This window comes from Ostrinia furnacalis, unplaced genomic scaffold (genome assembly GCF_004193835.3).
Source record: "Ostrinia furnacalis isolate ACB-3 unplaced genomic scaffold, ASM419383v2 OfSCF4672, whole genome shotgun sequence".
Classification (NCBI taxonomy): Eukaryota; Metazoa; Arthropoda; class Insecta; order Lepidoptera; family Crambidae; genus Ostrinia; species Ostrinia furnacalis.
The window spans coordinates 526,727-551,421 of NW_021134911.1; the positions used below are offsets into that span (position 1 = coordinate 526,727).

Genomic DNA, 24,695 nt, shown 5'->3' on the forward strand with positions numbered 1-24,695 from the left:
ATTAATTTAGTACGGTTGAGTTGAGCGGTCCTGGTGCCACCACCGGAATGTTAAATGACGGATTACCCGCGCCGCCGAGATCGAAAGATAACCCGAGACTCTGTTGATCTACAAGCGCCCCACGGTTTAACCACCGAACACCATGTTATTATTTAACCCTTATCCTAATTAGAAGTAGCCAGATTAACCATCTGAAAGTAATATGAGTATAACCCTTCATATTTTACTTTCGTGTTTATTCTAATCATTATTACTTGGAAAATAATATTATGTCCAATAAATATTTGTAAATATTTAGTCTATGTAGGTTAATTATGTGTATTATTCTTAATCTCTTAATTCTATACTTTTAATACATTATAAATAAATAATTAAACGTGATGCTAACTTTGGCTCGCATTGCATTTTTTTGTACTGCACATTCTGTCACTTTGACAACACAATTAGCACTTGGTTGCCATGATTGGTTGCTAGGCAACAATTTCACCATAAATTGGTATTTTTGTGCTACAATATTGGTAAGAAATTGAAGAAAAATACCTACAAAGAAATAGTTGTGTTGTGGTAGTAAAATGGTGCAAATAACAGTGGAAATGGTGCGCAAGAAAGCAGAACACCACGAACGCCTCTTGGCGCCTCTGGAGGAGATAGCTCTACACCAGGAAAACATTGAAAAAATTGAGTTCTTGCAAGATTGGTGTCCAAAACTTAAAATTCTTCTGATGCAAAGCAACCTTATCGCCAAAATAGAAAATCTAAATAAGCTTAAGCATTTAACTTACCTTAACTTAGCACTAAATAACATAGAAATAATCGAAAACCTGGAAAGATGCGAATCTCTACAAAAACTTGACCTGACACTAAATTTTATTGGAGAAATAGTGAGTGTTGAAAACCTTACCGATAACTATAATTTAGAAAATTTATATCTAACCGGAAATCCCTGTACTGACTATGATAACTATCGTGATTTCGTCATTGGAACTCTACCACAGCTAAGTACTTTGGATGGAAGGGAAATTGAAAGGTCTGATAGAATCAAAGCACTGCAAAATTTAAAAGTCATCAGATCAGATATTTTATTTGAACAAGAAAATTACAGACATCAGAGAAGGAAGCAAAAATCGCGCTTACAAAGAGATATCCAATCCAAATGGGACAATGAATACAAAGACATGGACCCAGAAGAAAGAAATAAAAAGTTTTGGGCTGAAAAATGTGAACATGCGCCTGAAGTTCGATACGAAATTGAACACATGCGGCAGTTAAAATTAAAAAGCTATGAAACAGAGGAGAAAACGGAAGAAAAACGTGTGTATAAGCTCTTTGCTCCCGACGGAAGGCCCTTCAATATAAATCAAGCAAAGCTTGACTTCAGATTTTATGATTCAGAACCAGATGTTTACGTTCTTGATTTAGCAGTCTACAAACATTTAGATACAAGTCTCTTGGACATTGATGTGGAACCTAACTACGTCCGAGTCACTGTAAAAGGAAAGATATTTCAACTCCATCTACCGGAGGAAGTAGACACTACAAACTCAAAAGCAGAGCGCTCGCAAACCACGGGGCACTTACTTGTAACGATGCCGCGAGCGAATGCCACAATACGGACCCCGTCTGAACCAAAATCTGAACCCAATAAACAGGCCCAATTGTACAGTGAGCATAAGACTTCAGATTGCCAAGAAAGTTTAGGTCAATCAAAGAGAGAATATTTGGAAATTGGGCCAAATGATAATGCATTGGATTTTACTAAAATGACTCAACCCAAATCTTCGGCAAAATACAGTGAAACAAGATTAAAATTAGAACTGAAACAACCAACACCAGGTTTTGTAGACGATCCTAATGTTCCAGATCTTATTTAAATATTTTTTAATCATTGTAGAACTACAGAGCACCTGCTAGCGAGACATCTACTTTTCCTATCTAAAACTTCATGCCTCGTTTTCTGAACAAGCACAGTACGATGACTCTACAATTTTACGAATGACCGTGTCGTTAGATGGCGCCACATTGAGTCTTGAAGTAAGGCCTCATCAAGATACTTTTGAGTAATTTAATATAGTAATAATAATTCAAAAACATCTATGTACCTAAAAGGTGTCTTTTTTAACTTCTATAGATTTTTGTTGCACTTATAAATAAACATTAATGCGTGCATCCGCTTGATTTTTTATTCTCCTTCCATCTTATTTTTCCCTTTTTAAATTCTTCTTTGCTCTATATTTACGAGTTATATTTTAAAAATAAAAACAATACAATATAATTATAAATAAAGTATAATATATTAATTACTTCATTAATTGTACTTACATCTTCCTAAATAAATAACATCCTATTGGTGAATTTATATACGAACAGTTCGTAAACAATTGACTGTACATAAACTTACTCTACTTTTAACAGTGAATTCATTAATTAATACGATTTAATGAAAACTTAAAAAAGCTATTCAATTTCACTTCTCTAAATAAATCCTATACTAAGTAGGTAATACTTTGGGATCCACTGACTCTAGCTGTTCTAAGATTATTCAGAGCTGTTTTGTTAATTTAACAAAAAATACTAGCAGCCATAATAATAAAAGGACGTTATCATGTAAATAACTTACATAGATTACATCGTAAGTAGAGTCGATTTAAAGCAATACCAAAAATAGCTTAAATGAAATAAAAACATTGGCAATAAAATCCAAAAATATTGTAAAATATAAATTACAACTATTTTTATTAATTCATAGCTACCTATTAATCTGTTCTGACTTGCTTCTGATCATTCTGACAATGAGATAATATCTTAATAATTTTATCGTTTAATTTTACTGTTTCACTTTTTAAAGGGTTATTGTATAATAGCAAACTAGGTAAACGGCTTGTAGGTATTTGCTACCAAAACTATTTATTTTAAAAGCATTTTTACATATTTGTACGATTTCCTATCTTGATAATAACTTGGTCCATCAATACATATTAGGCTCTAGGACAAAAGGGCAACAGTATTCTGATATGTGGGTACCTACTACCCGGAGTAAGTAGCTTTCTTTCCACATCTGACTTTGTTATCGATTGAAGTAACCGACAAATCCACCTTAACGAACAGGCAAAGAGTGTTGTCTGATAAAGTAAAGATTTGTAATAGGTACTTGAGTTGCTTACTCAATCAATTACACCTGATGTGTTTCTATGTTGTTCTCAGAAGCATATCCATTGTTATCAGAGCTGAACCCGTTGGTCTCAACAGGCATAGCCACCTTGAAGGTGAGGAATCCGTCTACGTCATGCATCTCTTTGGAGTTGAACTTGGCGGAGATCTGGTGTCGGCCGGCCCATGGCGGTGTCAGCTTGAACTGGGCAGAAGCTATCGCGCCTGGAGCTATAGTCTGGAAATGAAAATAACAAAGATAAGTCAGTGGTCATTGAAGAACTATTGCGCACCTTTTAGCCAAAAGACAAAGTTCATTGCTAGACAAAGGTTTTTCCCAAGGATTGATTGTTCTGCGCTGACCAGAAGTACATAATATTCAGATGAGAAGTTCCATGACAATTACGTGGCTACTTCCAAATAAACCGAAGCCTAAGATTGTAAGGAAAGGTTATCCAAGAAAACAATAGTAAAATAAAGGTAAATAATTGTGAACTTTTTAATTGTCATTTCGTTAATCATTAACACTTACCTCATCCAGCTCAATCTTGACCTGCTTGTCAAGCCCAGGCCCTTGAATGTAGAATTTTCCGTTTTTCAGAGGAATTGGCAAAGGATTCTCCAATTTCACCGTGACGGTGAGCTCTTTCTTCGATACTGGTTTTCCGTCGAGGGTGATCTTGATATCAGGGTTTCGAACTCTGAAGTCGTCTTGAGCGAAATAATCGAATTCCTTCTCGACGATTGTCGCGATGGTGGCGATGTTAAATGATGCCTGTAATAAATAAAGAAGTTTAAAATGCAACTCTTCAATATGTTACCTTTTCTCAGGAGAAATGAAGACACATTTTGAAAAAATTTTTGGCTGAAAATTCAAAGCACGTCGAGACGCATCTATTAGATCATCAAAACTTTTCTAATAGTAGGGAATTTAGTGCAAGAACCCCTCCACTTTGGTATAGAAGGCTCATTTTTGCAACAGTGGTTCNTAATTATCATTTCGTTAATCATTAACACTTACCTCATCCAGCTCAATCTTGACCTGCTTGTCAAGACCAGGTCCTTGAATGTAGAATTTTCCGTTTTTCAGAGGAATCGGCAAAGGATTCTCCAATTTCACCGTGACGGTGAGCTCTTTCTTCGATACTGGTTTTCCGTCGAGGGTGATCTTGATATCAGGGTTTCGAACTCTGAAGTCGTCTTGAGCGAAATAATCGAATTCCTTCTCGACGATTGTCGCGATAGTGGCGATGTTAAATGATGCCTGTAATAAATAAAGAAGTTTAAAATGCAACTCTTCAATATGTTACCTTTTCTCAGGAGAAATTAATACACATTTTGTAAAGATTTTTGGCTGAAAATTCAAAGCACGTCGAGACGCATCTATTAGATCATCAAAACTTTTCTAAGTCTATTCTGGCGTTAAGTATTCTGATGAGGAGAATTCATTATTGATGTGTATTTTAAAGCTTCTTTGATCTGCCGCAAAATGTGCACTTCACAATATGAACACTTCGCATTTTGCTAAGTGCACACTTTTCTTCCTTTTCTTAGTAGTCTTACCTGATCAACCAGCCTCTTGTAGTAGTCGTCGAAAGTGACGAGCATGTCTACCCTCTGCTTCGCAGCGGGAGCAAGCACCATATCGAACTCGTGTCTCTTCACGTTGTCCCCGGTCTTGCCTCGGTACGTGACGGTGTCTACACGTAGAATGCCTTTCACACGGTGCTCTTGTATCGTTGAACGATTTTTCATGTGCAGTACCTGAAATAGCAAAGTAATGTGTTCAAAATCACTCTGTACCTAACCAATCTCCTTATACTAGACTCAAAATTTAAAATTTTCAATATTCCTGTCCCTTGGATCGCCTCAATCGACATTTAGGTAGTTATAATATTATATTCTATACTTTGTGGTTACTTAACGATAGACCACTGAAATTAGTAATTTTTTCATGTAACATTTTGAACGCACAGACTGAAGGCTTCTTTATTATTTTGGATATCCCAGACCACAATAGTAGCAGAAGCAAGAGGAAAAGCCGTTCATAACATAAGTGTTGTTATAAGCTGTGGTATCTGCTGTTGAAAAAACAATGTCTATACTCACAACAGAGAATTCCTGTCCAATCTTGATATCATCTCTCAGCTCGAAATCAAAAGTGACATCATTGAAATCATCGTTGAGGTAGTACCGCGCAAACAGTGTGCCATTACGCCGCAGAGCTTTTTCCATGGCCGACCGCTCCTCCCGTGAGCTTTCAGGGTATTTGTATAGGTTCGTTATATCCTGGAATTCAAGAATCATATATATTTAAATTTTTACCCTTAATTTAATGCGCTTTAACATGTCTATTACAGCCTACATTTTAAATTCCATTGAGCGTATACGTATGCTCGAAGTAGTTATTCCGATTCATTCCTTTAGTTTAATTACTTGTCTACCAAATGTGTAAGTAGAACATGCATATTTTTTTCTTTATGGTCAGATATGTCTTAATGATTTAATAAAACTATTTACAGCTCTATAAAAGGCCTATGCAAATTATATGGCAACTATGCCTGTATAAGGTTCTTGTAGCCTAAAGCCATGCTTAAGTATAATGCCCACCTCTCTCTCCATTCTGCCAATAGCTTTGGTTGATAGATTTTGTCCAATGGATCTTGTATCACGTCCTAGCAGCTTCAGGGGTTGAATTTCACCAGTGTAGAGCCAGAGTAACTGAAAAAATTGTATTGGTTTATAGTATGTTTAAGACCGAATGCTTCCTAATTTATGGTGCTAAGAATCGTTTACATTTCATGCGCATATAAATATTAAGATGGAGACCCCCATCACGGGAGCAAATTAAATCTGACTAGGCACTACGTATTACGACAGTCTACCATCATACAGAGAGAAAATATCATCTATTGTACATTTTTAATCTAGATCTTCGTAATATGAAGATCATATTATGTGCCCACCATCCACAACATGTAGTGATGCCGGATCACATTGAAATTATTATCTTCTGATAGGTATCTCTGGAGACCCTACTACCATTGCTTTTCAGCTGCATAATTAGTAAAAGTACCTAGCAATAGTCAATATTCATTAGGTTCTAATTACCTTATCAGCGTTGACCTGTGCGAACACATAACCGGCATCGTACGGCCTTTGTATGTCCGCGTCCCTCACAGCGCGCAGCGACGCCGGGCCGCAGCGGAACATGTCTTCTGACATCTCCTGGGGCGTCGCGTCTATTGCCTGCCAGCCTCCGTACTCCGAGCCGAGGTCTGGCCTTTCCATCCATACCTAGAGTGAACACAAACGATAGCATCTAGGGTGTTAACTAATGGGAATTTTGTCCAAGATTTCAAGAGATTTGTGTAAGATTTTGATAAGCTTTAGGCCCGGTTTCCACCAAAGTAGAGAGAAGAGTGAAATATGTGTTTGAATAACCAGACTTCCTGAATATTGTACGACTAGTGTTATAATATTGTACGACTCAAACGTTATCTCTCAAGATCTTTAATCAAAATTCCATAAGTCAATTCTGATGAAAGGGTCAGCAAATGGTTTATAAATATATCGTGTAGATAGACATTTTGATGAATCAGTCTCGTTATTATTGGCAGCACATTGGATCCACCAATACAAATACTTTACACAAAACAGATGCTAGCAGCAGCCACGCTATTTATATCCGTATAGCGATCTCTTATGATATCTTCACTTTAAATTCACTCAATATTGGTAACCTTTATCGTTCGATTTGTTGTTCCATCTATATTTACTTTAAAGCCATTGCCCGCAAATGTAATACCAATTGATGATGCGTATATTTATTTCTACCTCATTCCAGACGTGGTAATTCCAAACTGAGTCGTTGGTGAAGTTTTCCATGATATTGCCGTCTTCGTCTTGAATAATGTCGATGGTGAGACTTCCACCGCTGTCATGCGCGGCATCGAACCCAGTCACCGGTCGGCATGGGATACCGAGAGCTCTGCAAACTGGTATTAAAATATGAATTTAGTGATTTCAAGTTCTTCCCTGTAATATTTATGCGTAATAAAATAAACAATAAATATTCGTAATTAATTATTAAATGATATAATTTGCAACGTACAATGCGCTGATAACCCCTGACGTTGATGCGCCAAAAGTTATCAGAATCGCACACGAAGTAAACGGTTCAGATTGTATTTTAAGTTGTTACCAATGTCCTGTGTGTTTTGTAAAGAAAACCGAGCGATACCTCTAACGCAGATTAATTCGTAGTCACTACGTCGTCTATGACTGGTCACAAAAATAGAATACTGTATCAAACACTCACTAGTTGTTAAAACTCCCGCATACACCCAGCACTGCGCGTATTTGACCGGTTTTTTCTTTTCGTAGTATTTCTGCAGGATGGTCAAGGAGCCGATCCACTTTAACGGGTGTGTTCCCCCGCTGTAGTCGCTGAGCTCCTTGCCCCAGTTCCCGAACAAGACCCCATTGTCGTCTTGGACGTTGACGGCGGCTGAGAGAGCGCGCGCTACTCTTATGGGGTCCCCTCGTGCGCGGCCCTTGACCTGAAGTAATTTAACGATTTCTTTGTTAAATTTATAATGTTCAGCAGTTGTTCATGTAATGTTCAACATTGCAGCTTAATTGTTAGTTTGACCGAGTGTGGAAGGATGCTACGCTCCATAATGGTCTTACGATCAACGTAGGCTGTATGACGTTGATTTCGCATTTTGTTTTTGATACTTAGAACTATTAACATATGCTACTTACAAAAAGTTGTAAACAAAGGCAGTAATGCGACTTAAACATTAGATGGCATTGTGGCTGACCTTGATCGTAAAAAAACTAGAAAAAGGATTAATATTCGTAGATGTCTGTCTAAGATAGGAGGTAGCTACTAAAGAATAGAGTGTTGTGTTATCTGAAGTATTTAAGATGTTATAGAGTAAATTATTTTAATAATCTAATAACTTATACCAACCTTTCCGATCTCACTGACTAGATAGAGCGCACACTCAAGAATGTCTTTCTCGTACTGAGCGTAGTTCCACGGAGTAGGTTTGATGACGTTGTATACTCCTCTGAACATGAGACCACCGTCTTCCTGCACATACTCCTCGCGGTGACTGTGCCCTGATCACATAAACACTGTTTTAGCATTGGATTTGCATATGCACCAGTTGTTATTTCTATACATTACGTGCTGCAACAGCCCTGAGGCATTCTAGAACTCATATTTTACGAGCATGCGTGGGATTTCAGTTGTAAACAATTAATCACACCATAACGTACAAATTGAGAATCATTTGCATCATACCATTCATTAGCTAACAAAACAAATTATGGTAATACAATAGTTTAATTACTATGAATCTTTTTTTAACATGCCTATTGGCTGTTATTAATTTAAGGCAAAGGTCTATAGCATTCTTGTTACTTCAGTCAATAGATTTCAATGTACCTACACATTATATCAAGTTATCATTTGTTACCTGGCATATAAACGCTGTCGTTAAGGCTCCACGGATTGAAGAGAACGTATATCGGCAGTGGGTGGGTGTAGCTCAAGGAGCCTCCTGAGGTCAGTTTGGTGTCAATATCCATCCGCCACGCAGACACGATGCAGTCCGATGCCGGCGTTATTGCCACCATGAGGTGGGAGTCCATTTGTCCCTCGTACACCGCTGACCACCCTCCCACCACTTCAGACCCCTTCTCCAGGAGAGGCACGGGAGCAGACATCTCGTTGGAAGGCCCACGCATTGCGGAATCTGTCGCAGACAAGGCATCTATGGTCGCGGACGACGGAAACTACACTTTAGTATGGTTCAGGAAAATTAGCTTAAGCGTATAAGAACTTGAGTGGCATAAGCTAAAGAATATTATGTATGTGCTGCGTTTATTAATTACAGTGCACGGATTTTTAGTTATTTGATATAGGTATCACTTGTGCATTTTAAAGACATTGAGAGATAGATTTTGTTATGCAATTATTTTAAAGTGCAATAAAATAAGTACTTTTTTAAAAATTAAGCACATTATATAAATATCATAGATAATATTGATACAATAATCGTCATCAGTGTCTATTGCTGTATCTTATGTTGATAGTCCAATAAATCAATAAATAAATCATTTTGTAATCTTTTGGAAGCCACTTTTTCTTGTAATCCGAAAAGAACAGTCAAAAGACCATACCTGGTACATAAAAGATAAAAGACACGGCATCCCTATTGGCATCAAAGGGCCTGTTGAGTAACAGGTCCAGTTTGAAGGCCTGTCCTCTTCGTACGACCAGGCAGCGGTCCACCGGCCGCGTCATTAGGTGGAACTTGTGGGTGTGGTGGTTCTCCCCATTGGAGTCGATGCAAAAGTCGATGCCTTGCACGGCGAGCACGCCCAGTCTGGTGCCATCGATGACATCTGGACATTGGAATCAGCATTTAGTCATCGCAAGAATGTTGTAGAAATAAACCAGGTAAATTTTTCCTCGTAATTATGACTGACTAAGATTTGATTTTAATCAATATTATTTTTTACTATTGGTTTCTTCTGGACTTAATTCCAATCACACTTCATCATCATCATCATTTCAGCCAAAGGACTGCTAAACATAATATGCCTCCCCCGAATAAAAAGTAATCAAAATTATTTGCATGCTATTTACAATTTATGAATAAATTTTTTTATCCACAACGAGGAAGCTCTTGGCCTGTATATCCCCTGATGGTAAGTGATGATCAGGCCGAAGGTGGTAGCGAGCTTCACCCGGTATCCTCAACCACGGAGGAACTGGCTATCTTATGATTTTATTTTCAAAATCGTCACAGGACTGCTTTTAATGAAACTGCGAAAGGAAACACCACTGACATTGAGAACTCATTTACGTTTGAAAGTTAGCGCGATTCGATCAGCAGTTAAAAATACACGCAAACCAAACAGTAGTCCTAGATATTGTTTGTGGCTAAATATTTGAGCTATGAAACTAAAACACACAAAGTTAGCGTTGCTTTGAATACCACGTTTTCTAAACGATGTTAACAGAAAATAAATTATTGTTTAAATCAACACTTTCTGGTATTTCTGAATTTGACGTAAGTCGCAGTAAGTCGATAAACTAACTATTTTTTGCGAATTTTTTAACGATTCCTACACTTCAACTAAACAAATCCTCTTGATACAATCCCTTAAATTGTAAACCGTGAGTCCAGTTGCTTTAAATATTGATAATGCCATTATTTGCTGTCTCTGAACGATATAAAGATTCGCTGCAAAAATCCTTTTAATTTTCAATTAAAAAAAAACAAAGACAATCGAGACGCTCATTTCCTTACGCATTTCTTTTTTCTGCATTTTCATTTTTGTGGCCAGTATTTCCAAATGCACAAATTTTTGAAGTTATAGACAATGAAACTCATTGCTTCTTCGACACCACTCAATACCTCTATCAGTTTAATACCTGGTTGAAAGGGCACTATTATGTATTTATGCCGCCTTCCAAAATAATGTCTCCACAAATTCTTGATATATTCCATGTCATAGAGCACTTAATATTTTTATCCAAAATATAAATTAAAAGTTCACTTTAGGTTTAAACAATCATTTCGCCTAAAACACTCGGCCAAATACAAGTTTTCGTCGAGGAATTTACGTTTCGCTAATAGCTTCGACAAACGTGCAGTTGTTCGCACATTTCGTCACAAACTGTAGAGCTCCAGTGATGGAAACAGTCTACTTCTGCCACCAACACAAAGATGATGTCATAAAGTCAATAAGACTCGAAAAGCTTCATCTCGGTACCGAGAAATAGTATTCATTCATTGAACAAGGCTGATTTGTCATACTATCAATTCTATCTGTGCAAATCATGCCCAAAACTATACAATCGGTTAATAAGAAAAACGAACTCTATTTGCATTGTGTCATATCCTGATACTTATGTCACCAAAGAGGCATTTTGCAAGCAAAGGTTAAATGCTCGTTCTTCTACATTTTAATTTATTCTTATGAACCTTACTAATATTTATATCAATTAGGCCAATTAACTTGTGATACCTACCGTAATATAATGTCAATAATATTAATTTTACAATGCGTCTACTGATACTAAAAGACTTGATCCGCATTTACTCCTGTAAAGGACTTCCATACGAATATGATGAATCAATTGACCACCTTGATTTCTGACCTCCACTGATGAATCAATTAATCTTAAAGGTGTCATCGGAGTACCCACTATTTGCGTCAAGGGACAAGACAAATTACTTACGATTCTCAGTTATACATTTAATATCTTTACATACATGAGAATCATTCTCATTTAATTTTGCTCAGCTAATATTATCTTAATATTGTACGAATATTTTAGGAGATAATGTTAGAAAAAGCTTTAGAAAAACTTGTATACCTAATCGCATGCGAAATCTAGCGGACTTTACAAAGGCGCCTAACAACTTACCTATTTAGTATTAATTACATGTGTGGGAGAGCCACAACTATACCGGGATGTATATTGCCTTGAAATAATAAGCATTTAATAGATATTTCCCACACAGTCCGTAGTCGGCATCCGCGTAGGTTTCTCTTAGTTGCAGTGCGATTATGGTCATCCCATGTCTGAGGTAATGGATGAAATACAGATGGAAAATATACTATGTTACATAACTCATATGTATAATTGCATTATTTTTATGGTTACAATTAAATCATTTTTTGTATTATTCCTACATCTACTTGAGCAGAAAGATGACCATGACACAAAGCATTTCATAAATAGCTTCTTACTTTTGCTAGTAAAATTAGTCGCACCTTTAGATGAAAACCGAACATTCAATTATTTTTTTCCAGAAATGAGGGAAAAGAATATACTATACCTACCTATATCTACTACCTATCTATGAACATAAACATTTTATAATGGGGATGTTGCCTGGGTCAAAAAGCAAGAGTTTTAATTAGTCCGTCAGTTAACTTATCAAAAAATACTCTACACGTATTTTTCACTTTTTCAAACTAATGAAAATTTAAAGAGATAAAGCGCCCCAAAGTTCATAAGAAGAGGCCCGTGACGTCTTAAAAATGCCGCACGTTGTGACGTCGTGAGTTGTAGCTACTAAAAAACTTTTTTTTTAATACTTTTGGATTGCTAGAGCTTTTATTAGGGGTTGCGTAGATAATACAATAATTAAGGTCCAAAAATCCATGGTACCTATGAACTCACGAGGCTGATTCTTACTGCCGAGAAAACGAAGCACAAACATAGAGAATATCACACACCACAAACAAATTCAACGAATTTCTATGAAGAGACTATTTATTGATCGTCGAAGACCGACACTTTTAATTAACCGACTGGCAACTCTATTTTAGTACCAACACATAAAAGAAGTCCCGGGCGACAGGATATTGCAGAATCGAATTTCGAATTAAGGTGAGAAAAAATAAAACGTTAACTACCTACGTTTCTGTTGCAACTGAAGGTTTAAAAGATACCCAAGGCTTAGAACATCATCCATATAATTCTGTTTTATTCATGGTAAGTTTTTCTTTGGCTCTGAAAAACTTATATCATTATGTCACCAGTTATTAATTCGCTAAGCTTAGCTGTCCATACAGATGAATGCATAAGCTGAATCACGTTAAAGATTTATAAATTAATAATTACCTTCACTCCAGTTGTGAGAAATAAGTATTTACTTTAGATTTATTTCTACTAAATTATTTTTTCTAAGAAAAGTACACTACTAAGTATAAACTTGTGGATGGGATAAAATTCACAAAAGAATTTCGTAATATTCAAAGTCGTAACTTTATTAGACGACCCAAAACTGTGGTCACATAAAACCAGAGGGAAGGCTGGGGAAGAAGCTGTAAAAAATGTATAAACACAATAAACCGTGACCACAGGAGCTTATAAGCTCGCCCTAGATCTTTCATTGGGAGATCTGTATTGTTTTCTTAATGTTTACTTTAGAGTTATCTTAATACAGAGTTAAACAATTGAAGTCCTAAAGAAAATTATGAAAATAAATGTCAATAATGTGCTAATACGATATGAATTATGATCCACATTGTTGTACCTTCCTACTCATATTAAAATGAGTAAGTATCTTGTATTACATAAGCAATAAACACCCTACTTTATGTTCTACTGTTTGTTTAACGTAGAGCGACAATTTCCATAGCTATTAGCTATGGGTACATTTATCACATTATAGTAATCTCAGTTGGTAAACTCGTTTTACTCGTAGTAAAGCCTTTTTGCCGACTAAATAGCCATCAATGGCGACTCTATGTCAATGTTACTGGAACATGTCTTGTGCACTGGTTCACCTTGAAATAGTTTGAGCAACTCGACAGCTTACTCTACAGAATCTCCCTGTCAATCTCGTCTATGCAAAAACTATGTGGTTCTGGGATGTAGGGTAGGTACTTACTTGTCATACCTTCTTATAGGTTCATATTCGTCGTTTAACAGGGCTCAGCTGTATAAAAGTTCTGTTATTATTAACCTGATTAAACATTACTGAGATAAAAACAATCGTAATATAGAACATTTGCTCTGCCTGCTTTTGTGATCGTAACAAATGGCTTTCGTAGGACTAAGTATTGTAGTATTTTAAACATTTGTCTGATGAGTTAAAAGCCTCCTTGAAGTAGGTACCAGCTACTCCATGTAATTTGTGGTCACGGTTCATGTGCGAAAAACATCGATTTTTCATAAAATAATTGATAAGATTAAGCTAACGAAAATTGATTTTACCTCGCAAATGTATTTGATAACGTCATAAGAAGCAATTGTGCATTGATTTATAATCTCAGGTCCATTAGATCTCGACTATAATAACTGTAGTACATTTTGTACCATAGTGTACAATTAAAAAAAAATGTATATCTCATCCCCGGCCGGCGGGAATTTTTTACATTTTTAAGTGGCCAGTTACATGACTGCTAACTAAAGTAAAGGGTATCGTCCTGCTAAGAAATAATGCGTCATGAATACAATACAATAGTATCACATTGATACTACAATACCTACATGTAAAGCAAAACGTCGTGAAATTCCCAATTATCATTGCGCAAACCTCGCGATTAATTTTATCCTGTGACCGGGAGTGCGTGCGTTCAGGATGACTCACTCCTTTGTCCAAGTATAATAATGAAAATAATTTGATGAAACAATTACTACATGTCTGTAAAGCATTAAAACAAAGACATTTTTCGAGACATCAATATAGATGATTTGATCAAAAGGAACGTAGATCTAAGAGTCCCTGCAGACTCTAGACTTTTTGTCAGACGATAAATCACCGATTAGTTATCGGACGATTCCGCCGACAAAACTATCAGCCGATAAAAAAAGTCTGTAGTGTGCGGGGGACTCAAAAAATCAAATCACCTATTGGCTCTATCACGTTTTATTAACTTCTAGGTATCCCACGTTTGAACTAAAAAACTAATATTTATTTAATTCATCTTAAACATCAATTAAATAGTTTCGTTATCAATTTGTTACACTTTAGGTAATCATAATTACCTACAATTGACCGTTTTACGTTTAAATGTGTACTCTTGCATAATATTTGTTAATGATTTTTAATGTCAATATTATTTTAATAAACTCTGTAGTTACGAGGTGCCCCCTGTACTAATATTATAAATGCGAAAGTAACTCTGTCGATCATGTTTTACTCTTTCACTTTTAATCTACTAAACCAATTTTCACGAATTAAACTTAGTACGTTTACTCGTAGTAGAGCAAGTAAGAGAAGGAATTGTGCTATTACTTATATTAAAATAAAACTTTAAGGAGTATAAATGGATGAAAGTTTGTATGGGTTAGCTAACTATTCCATGTAAAACTCGTCATAAATACTTTTGGTAACGAAAAAATAAACAAAGTACCTAACTACAAGTACAAGTACATCTATGATAGGAATGCACGCGTGCGATTTTAGGTAAACTCACGCACGCGTAGCCGCGGGCAGAAGCCAGTTTGGTAATAAATATGTTAGACTGCAACTGCAATTCCTTGCCTTTGTTTTTGAAATCTATCCAAGTTTAAGCCTTGATTATTTAATAATGTTCATGAGCAATTTGTAATTCCTGCCGTATTTAACACAAAGCATTTGTAGGTACCTACCTTTTACTCATACCCAGCATAAGTTATGGACATAAAATTATATTGTCCATTGGTACAATAGATGCGCGTGTCGTGGAGATACTTCATTAGGTAGGTACGCGCGGAAAATGTAGTAGGGTCGTGATGCGTTTTCCTTTCAATACAAAGAAAACTAAAAACGTATCTCATATCAATTGAAACGAATTACTTGCCTACAATTTGAAAAATATTTTGACAGGTGTATTCACATCAATACGAAGTACTCTGTTATTTGCTACAGTAGGCAATATTTCTTCGAAATCTTCTTTATTAAATCAATATTCTAACCAGTAAGCAAACAGTAGCGTTTGAGTAATACGGCCTCTGGAGACAATGTGCTAACAGTAAAGACAAACAGACAAATCGGATTCATAATGCCGTGACTTGATGGCCGCCTGACCTAGGAATGGTTCGCACTCTGAAATTAATGCAATCCCGGCAGTTGCAAGTTCGAATCCTATTTTTAATAATGTCATACATACTCGTACGTAGGTAAGCAATTGGTGTGATAGTTTGGAAATGTTATCGCACTATTCATAGGTAGGTAGGTACCTGTACTTATACGTTTACAAATACATTTTTGCTTACTATTTCAAAACACATACTTAAGGATGCACATTTTAAAAAATATTCACGACTCATTCTTTGAATGCGTTTTACCTATTGTCACTGCTTAATAATGATTCAGTGGCCACAACAATGAACATACTAATGCGACAAAGGGTTGAGAAAATGATTCAAATTAAGTTCAACAAACGTCTGAAATACTTTATCTGCATTATTTTCGGATAATCGTTGGTTTAGTATCCTAATGTAAATTGGAAACAAATCAGCAACGGTATATAGTGTGAAATAGGCGTAATCCATCTGGAAATAGAACCCAAAACATCTTGTGGAGAGTCCAACTATCTTACCGCTGGCCCCATGGAAGCTATTTGTCGTTTTTGTAATCATTAATAAAACAATAATAAATTAAGTTTTACGATCAACGACTACTATTGAACGCGTTCATTTATTTTTAAACCACTCATCAAAAAGAATAGGGAATAATAAATCGACTTCATTGCGTCTTTGGCCCATTTTCCGGCTAATCTCTTTGATGATTTAGAGCATTTTTAAATCTTTTGTTTACATTTCCTTGACAGACAGATAAAAGAGTATCTTTGATTTTTGAGTGATTTTAACGTTTTGGTTTGGTTTAGATTTAAAAATGTACTTTAGACGTCCCTTTTTAAATTAAATGTACCCAAACAACTAAACTTTCGAGCAATTAATGCCAAAAAACATAAACAAATCACGCAGTCGTACGAAACAAATTGCGCATCCTTTTAATAATTATTCCGTAAAAAACATATTTTTCCTCTAAAAAGATTTATTCCGTAAGACAAATATGTTTTTAAACACACGTATAATATAGATTTTATGTCTCATATAAGTAGCATGATATCATCGTCCAATTCGAAAGCTTATCATACAGCAGCCTTGACCTACCGTTTGAGGTGTCCAGCCGAGGCGGGCGCGGCAGGTCTTTGAGGTCGTAGGAGTCCGACTTGCAGCCCTTGCAGCACAGTGGCCGCGTATAACTCGCTAACTTACTGCCCACACTACCCATGACTACCGTCAAAAGTCAAAAACTCATAAATAAACCGCCTATCTACTACACTTTTAGCACCAATTATCACACTCAAGAATATAAAACACGATTAGATCATACTCGAAACCGGTCTTTATATCCAAAGTTTATACAGTTTGCCACAAATTAAACACAACAATCAGCTGTTTCTGAATTACTGAATGTTTACGTATCGGGTTACGTTTTTATTTCGATTGTACGATACCCCATAGCCCGCGCACATCACTTTTGAACTAGTAAAATGGGCGTTTAAAATGTATATTGGATCGATAGAGTCGATTGAACTGGTATTTTCGTATTCGTATCGACGCGTGCGCACCTCAGCGCGAGGTCGATTGGTCTGCGGAGGATCTCCGACCGCGAGTACCTCGTCACGTACCGACGTGACCTCTTATCACATATGGCAAAATAAGTTCATCCTCTAGGGACTTTTATGTTAAAATCGAAACTATATTGACTCACTTTAATTGTGTCAAATTAGTCACAATAAAAATGTGACGCACTTTTTGTACTGTACCTAAGCCTACTGTGGCTCTGTTCGCGAGGATTTCGTCACAGAAAGAATATCTCCATGAATAATAGTGACCTTCGATGTTGTGCAAGTATGTACCTAATTAGATTAATTTCATTAAAATTCTATCAATATTTAATTTTATGATATTCATTTTCAACCCTTTATTTTAATATGGCCTTAATTTTTTTATCAATATTTATAAATCGAGGCTCAAACTCTCGCTTTTCTTATTACAATTACTAGATAATAAGGAATATCGTCCAGCTAGACAGAAATTAGGCGATACTACATTCATTACTAGACTCTACAATTTTATTTAGGCACCGTTTAGGTTCAAATATGATTATAGGGTCATATAAAAATTTGTATTGTATTACATATTTAAATTAGATAGCTTTCTACTGGTGGTTCCTGAATCTTTTGTTCTCTATTTTTTTGTTTGCCAGATTGATCGTTATTGGCTGAAATTAATACAAGGAAACGTAGTTTACGGGTAGATTGTTATTTCCATTGTACCTTAGATGTAAAATCTTGTTTGTTTATTTATTAACAACGATTAACACAGTAGATAGGAGATTGCACTTGTATTATTAAAATTACGCACACACGATAATGTTAATTTACTACGGGTGACATCACACAGCCGAGGAATGCGCGCGCGCGTCGAAGGCCGCGGCTCTTTCCTCAATATTAAGATCATGAATGAACTAACTTTTTAGTCGAATTACCCTGTTCTTTGAAACAATACGCGTCAATAGTACTCTATGAGTTAAATTATATGCCCTTCTTGTACTGGTTAGGGATGCTGAGCTGTAATAATGGTAAAAAAAAAGTTGATAAGAAAATATCCCCTTGTATCAAACTAAACAACTATAATATTATTTAACTAATCAAAAAGGACATCGCTGATTACCAATTTTTGGCATGTGACAAAACTGAATGCCAAACCCTAGCCCATTCAGCATGATAAGCAGCTAATGTAGAAAAATAACGTTTATCATAAAGTTAAGCAGCAATTTGTCCTACATGTAATTTCAATTATATCCCATTGGAGCCGGTTAAAGTTTGCTCTGTGGGAGCGGGTAGGTACCACAAATCATACACAATGTCCTTCGTAATAAGCAGTGTTTCACGATTTCATGACGTTTTGCTTACGTTATTATGAATCAGTCATCAATGAGGAAATTTATGACAATTCTACATATTTCAGTTATAAGAAAATCAATTTAGTTACTAGTAACTAAGTAGTGAGACGTCACCAATTAGGTCATAAATAGGACTCGTACTAGGTACGTGACTGAGAGACGGCATGACGAGAGTGTTTTCCCATCTAATATGAAAGGCTTTCATATTTAAACAATTGAAAAATTTCCCAATGATACAGAATAAAATGAAATGGTAGCAAATACGTGGTAAAACAACTTAGTCACATTGTATGTACACATACATTTGTAATAATCTTCTATTATTTTTCACCATGTAAAATAGGTAATAGTGAATAAAGTACGTACGTAGGTAAACAAAGCTGTTAATTAGTATAACCTGTGAAGGTAACGTAAAATAGGTAGGCAATAGAATTTACTATTAACTGTTTCATAGTCTCGCTAATCCACGCCAAGGCACGTTTTGTGAACGTTTCAGAACTTCACTGATTTCAATTTAATTCTGTTTGCTCTACATTCTGTAAAAAAAATATATTTTATAATAGAATTAGATGACAATTTATTATGTCCACCCACTCTTTAAATTTTGACAAAAAATGATTACCTAAGTTATGCATCTTGCATCTAGAATAAAATTAAAATTTCTATGAAAATTATAAATTACCTAGTTACGTAAATATTTCGGCATTATACTGTTTCCTAGATAATATTATTGATACTTTAACATAATAATAGGTAGGTAAAAATAAAAATCATTTATTGCAGTGAATGCTTTTTATATTTTTGAGATCCCAAAAACACACAAACACAGTGCAATCACATAATTTGATATTAAAGTAAGTAACGTATATTTTTGTATTTTTATTTATATAATTAGATATGTTTTATAATAATAAAAAATCATATTTTCGACATTACATACTTATAATACAAATTAATAATTAATTTCCATTACCTTAAACCTAAACCTTATTAAAATTATAATACTTATAATTAAATAAGATAGATGGCACTTGGAGCATCGGTTATATCCTTACAATTACATAAAACAACACATAACCCATAAAAATATAAACTTAATAAAATTCACACAGTGACAAAAATGTGAGGTTTTTTTTTATTATTTTATGCATTTGATCGGTGAATGTGTCGCACACAGCTGAATTATCGATAAATATGTCCCTTTCGTAAGCCAAGTCGTCGTAGTTATAGTAAAGTAAATAGAAAAATTAAATCTAGTCAACACTGAGACTGAACACTGTTGTGTACAGAGCCTTAAAAAGTTTGTGAGGAAGTTACACGTTAACACGACCATGTACGGCGTTATATGGATTTTAAGATGACGACTTCCTCCTCTTGAACATACAAGTGTTGTTCCGGCGCTACATAAGAAACGTAGGAGCGTTCCATTTGCGCCGCGGCAGGAGAGGTAGGCCCCGGGGATGTTCGCGGCGAGGCCGCTCGGGGCCCGGGGGCTAGCTAGCCGCGCACGTTCACCATCGTGCAACCGAAGATCTCGTCCAACTGCCGCGACGAGAACGTCACCACAATACGACGTTCCCCATGTCGTCGTGGCACGAACTTGTCCTGGTAGTTCACGAACTCACCCGGCTTGACGTCGCGGAAGCGGATCTGCAAAAGAAATCATCAATGAGCTCCTCGTCCTAGTATTAATTTACTGAAATTCATAACCAATCCGAAACAAACCTGTCGTGGCCTCTGCACGCCGGGCCCTTCGAATGTGAAGTAGCAGTCGGTGAGATGAACGTTCAAAGGATTCTGGAAGCTGAACGTCACAGCGCATTCTTGTCCCATGCATGGTTGACTCCTCACCTAAAACATCATTCATTTATCAGCCACAAAATGTAAATAACAATAAATTATAGTTGCAGGACAAGTCTTTTAAAGTACATCAATGTGGCACCCACCTGCACTTGCATCCTTGGCTTGTGAAGCGGGAAGTCATCTTCATCGGACCAGGCCTGACGCGTTTGCTTGACGTATGCCATAGCATGCACCTTGATCATGGAATGGTCTACCAGCTTGTCCATATACTCCTGGGGTGTGACGTGTAGCTTGAGAACTTCACGCTGGCCAGCCCTCACTATGAATTCACCCTGAGCCCTTCGGAGCCGAGATGCAATCGCTCCAGTGTAGTAGCAAGAGGATGCAGTCAACACGCACCAAATGGTACGATCCTCGTGAGATTTATTCTGTGGGTAACAATAAAGGTGTCATTATTCTGTTAAAGTGAAGAAACCAAAGAATCCAAAATCAGTTCAGTCGAACCTGAATATTCATGGTGCAGTCGAAAGGCTGTCCATATGGTACAATGTCAATGTCCATAAGATCAAAGTAAACGTCCTCGAAGTTGCGGTCAGGGTATTCGTAATACTGTTGCAGGCGCTGGTAGCCACGGCAAGAGGCGATCACTGCGAGGCGTTCAGGAGACGAGCTATCCACTGTCTTGTATTCGTGAGTGATCTCAAGCATGTCGCTTTCACCTTCGTCGTCATCACGGTTAGGATTCTTGGTAAGAATTTTGCGGCCCACTCTGTAAATTTTACACAAGACATTATTTACCATTGTTTTTTTGTCTCCTAAGGTTCTCCAAAGTCAATCTACTTACTGATATTGATTCGAAGCCATTCTGATGAATCCCCATTCCGAGTTGTCTTCCTCTTGGAAGTGGCAAAGTTCAGCGTTAAGCTGGCAGTACATGAACGGGGTGTCGTATTGGAATCCAACCTCCCCACGACGGACCGCTTCAACACTGGCGGGACCGCAGTGGTACACCGATTCTGCTTCCTCCTGGGGTGTAGAATCGATGATCTGCCAGCCACTGTATCCTAAAGTAGCAGAAAATATACGTATAATAATATTGATGATGACTTGATTATTCTCAGTTCATATTATTATAAGCAGCATACATACCTTGAGGCAAGTCCGGACGTTGCATCCAAACATCGTTCCAGACGTGGAAATTCCAGCAGGAGTCGTAGCAGTCCTCATCTGGACCATTAGGCACTTCGTTGCCATCACGGTCAAAGTACTTGTCGACAGTGAAGGTTCGGTTGGTGTCATGAGCGGATACGTAATTGGTAACCGAACGGCATGGGATACCTGCATCATAAATAGACATTAGACTTTTTCTCAAAATGCTAATAATCTTAGTAAAAAAAATGATTCTATAGCTTTACCCAAAGCTCTGCAAATGGTAACGACAAGACCAGAAAATACCCAGCACTGCCCGTATTCAACTGGTCTACCGCCATCTGTCAAGTAACGTTCCAAGATGGCCACCGATCCCGTCCAAGCATGTGGTGCCACGCCATCCTTATATTCGCCGTCATAACGACCTACCATGAGCCCATCGTCGTCGTGATTTGAATTGATCTAAAAATTGATTTGATTATAAAAATATAACTTTTGTTTTGTATAATTACAAAAATATAACTTTTGTTAACTACGAGTACCAATTAAGTAGATAAAATTTTTTACAACTCACCATTGCTGAAATAGCCCTGCAAACTCGTATCGGATTACCGCGCTCTGAGTGCTCGAGACCACTGCGTTCCAGCAGGTACATACAAGCAGGTAGAACCACGTCATCAAACTGGCCATAAATCCATTTGCGTCCCTTGGGCTGGCGCCATGTGCCACACCATATTTTCCCTTGCTCATTAAGAACGTACTCCTTCCTTGAAGATTCGTTATCCATGTAAACGGGATCCTCACGACACCATGGGTTGAACAGAATGTAGACATCTTCGTCACATTTGTAATCGTGGCGGTTGTCACGCTGGCCAAAGCGGTTGGTCTGAACCCAGCAGTTCCATACACCCACAGGAGCGGTGGCCGGCACGTGAACTTGGAAAGTGATCGTATTTCCATCTTGTCTTTGGATGCTAATGTCCCACCGATCCATATCATGAGCAAGAGATGCCAAGTTCTGCATGGACCCGTGCCGAGACCCATGGCGTGAACCATATCCACGGCCGAAGGTGGAATGCTGCGTAGTTCCACCATAACGATCGATCATTGGTCTGTCCATAGGCCCATGAGGGCTGAGCGGGCTGTGCTGCAGTGGCAATGGCTCGTTACTGAAGGAGCTACGACGTACACCATAAGTAGTTGTTTCCCTCATGCCGCTCATTGGGCCCATGGAACCCATGGTACCCATAGTTCCCATTGTACCCATCGTTCCCATTGTGCCCATAGTACCCATAGAGCCCATGGTGCCCATGGCCGTGCTAGTATCTTGCATTCGAGACATGCCCATGCCCATGCCCATTCCCATCATGTCACGAGAATGTTGGAAGACTCCTTGCTGATTGCTCCAGTTCACAGGCAAGACAATCCGAGTACCCTTGGTGACGCTCGGTTTAGGTCCTGTGAAATAAAATGTATTTATTAGGCATATTTACATTATTTAAAAATTAATGATGGACTAAGTAACTTAAACACCGTACAAAAAGAATATTTACCAAAGCAGAACACGACGCGGATCATATCCTGCTGCTTGTCATAAGTTCTATCAAATCGAACGGCGAAGAAGAAGTTCTGCCCCCTTCTCAACACAGGGTTGGGTAGAATGTTATCGTTCACCAAGTCATATTGCTCAGTGTGGTGATCCTTGGAGTTATCTCGCGAGTAAAACTCAGTGAGCTCTACTTTCAACGGTTGCTGCGAGTAATAACTTTGAGGAATCATATCCATGGTGTCTTGACGACGACGACGCTCATTCTGATCTGCCATCTTACAGATCAAGTTATGAGTGTATTGGGTGTTCGGGCTATTCCTCATGGAATGCTTCATGCGATGCAACGATCCGGTGCTATGGGAACGTCCAGGGCGATGCTGCGCCGTGGGCCCCGCTCGCTGCATCGGCCAGCGACGGGTTTGCCCAGGGCGCTGACAGAAACTCGAAATATTGTAATACGCCGATAGACCAGGCACGTAGTTCGAAGGCATCCCACCAACAGTCATCTGCTGCTCCCTCATGCAGCTGAGAGTGCTCATTCCAGATGTTAGTCCAGTTATGCCACCAAGTCCCATTCCAGTCATGCTGGATGTCATGCTTGAGGACATCCTGTCCATACTAGATCTGCGGACCATGGACATCTTGGCGTAAATGCTGTACGTAGAGTCGATTTGACCGTCTCCGCTGTGGAGCGCACTGTGCTCCGGGTTGACACCAGAGCGAATGCTGATGTTGACAACTTTTGGAGCCCTTTTATAGTCGGAGACTTGTTCTAGGATCGTTCACCGCTAAGGTGTCAGTTGTCAGTAGCGGCGCCTGCTCGGCTCGGTTTCTGGCAGTCCTATTGTTTGTGCTCACCAAGCGGCACCTAAACGGGATCTGTCCACCGATACGCACAAACTAGGTATGGAGCTACTTACCTACGGTATGTTATTCAAATAGTTACATAATAGAGAATTATAAGTTACCATTTTTATCCTAAATAGAGTCTTAATTTAAAGTATAAATCTAAACACTAACCTACATAAATTATACCTAGTACTTATAAAATCTAAAATCCCAAAAACTGTAAAAACACACACAGACACTTACCTACAAAAACATGTGAGAGGCAGTAAAGTACCTACCTTCTTAGCTGGTTGGCGATGACCAAGATGGTTTTATAGTTTGTTTTCATTAGAACTCTCGACTCGAACGTCATATTTCGTGAGAAGACTACAAGTAGCACAAAATTTAACTTACATTCGTAAACATTTACCATTAGATAATGGCTTTTCCATGTGCTTTATTCTGGTAGTGGGCTATTTTTACAAGTAATCCTCTTGTAAGAGCTGGTCTTTGAAATGTAAACCACAAGTTAAAATGAGATAAAAAAAATCTTTAAACACTTTTGTTGCTGACTGTACTAACAGTCCGAGTCCAGCCTTTTTACTCCTTTGTTTTAAACTTTGACAGTACGTCTTTTGTTATAGGACGAGCACCCACGTTACACTAGGTAATTGACACCAGCTTCTGTAGGCCTACCAAGTACTTAGATTAAGGTAATTAGCAGAAAAATAAAACAAAGAACTTATCTAGTTAACAAACGTTCCCAAATT

The 24,695-nt window shown here is 37.5% G+C and overlaps 3 protein-coding genes across 6 annotated transcripts; 1 reads left to right on the plus strand and 2 right to left on the minus strand.

Moving 5' to 3' along the window:
- Positions 1 to 572: 572 nt before the first annotated feature.
- Positions 573 to 2,122, plus strand: tilB (touch insensitive larva B). The gene has a single exon (XM_028314417.1). The coding sequence runs from the start codon at positions 573 to 575 to the stop codon at positions 1,869 to 1,871; it is 1,299 nt and encodes a 432-aa protein (XP_028170218.1). The 3' UTR covers positions 1,872 to 2,122.
- A 354-nt stretch (positions 2,123 to 2,476) lies between these two features.
- LOC114359889 (annulin) lies at positions 2,477 to 17,325 on the minus strand. Of its 4 annotated transcripts, none has more exons than XM_028314419.1 (12): positions 16,796 to 17,325; positions 9,343 to 9,567; positions 8,637 to 8,915; positions 8,126 to 8,277; positions 7,469 to 7,709; positions 6,985 to 7,145; positions 6,259 to 6,444; positions 5,758 to 5,868; positions 5,257 to 5,436; positions 4,711 to 4,911; positions 4,169 to 4,411; positions 2,477 to 3,385 (listed from the first exon to the last, which is right to left on the minus strand). In XM_028314419.1, exons 1-12 carry the CDS (start codon positions 16,914 to 16,916, stop codon positions 3,170 to 3,172), a joined length of 2,316 nt encoding a protein of 771 aa, XP_028170220.1. In that variant the 5' UTR covers positions 16,917 to 17,325; the 3' UTR covers positions 2,477 to 3,169. The 4 variants fall into 4 exon arrangements, with proteins under 4 accessions (XP_028170220.1, XP_028170219.1, XP_028170223.1 ...); XM_028314418.1 differs by having other exon boundaries at positions 8,637 to 8,933; XM_028314422.1 differs by lacking the exon at positions 16,796 to 17,325 and adding an exon at positions 10,604 to 10,852.
- A 2,399-nt stretch (positions 17,326 to 19,724) lies between these two features.
- Positions 19,725 to 23,833, minus strand: LOC114359898 (hemocyte protein-glutamine gamma-glutamyltransferase). Its single transcript, XM_028314434.1, has 9 exons — positions 23,102 to 23,833; positions 22,123 to 23,006; positions 21,815 to 22,010; positions 21,549 to 21,737; positions 21,244 to 21,463; positions 20,904 to 21,168; positions 20,543 to 20,827; positions 20,322 to 20,447; positions 19,725 to 20,246 (listed from the first exon to the last, which is right to left on the minus strand). The coding sequence occupies exons 1-9, from the start codon at positions 23,736 to 23,738 to the stop codon at positions 20,094 to 20,096; spliced, it is 2,955 nt and encodes a 984-aa protein (XP_028170235.1). The 5' UTR covers positions 23,739 to 23,833; the 3' UTR covers positions 19,725 to 20,093.
- Between the last annotated feature and the right edge of the window lie 862 nt (positions 23,834 to 24,695).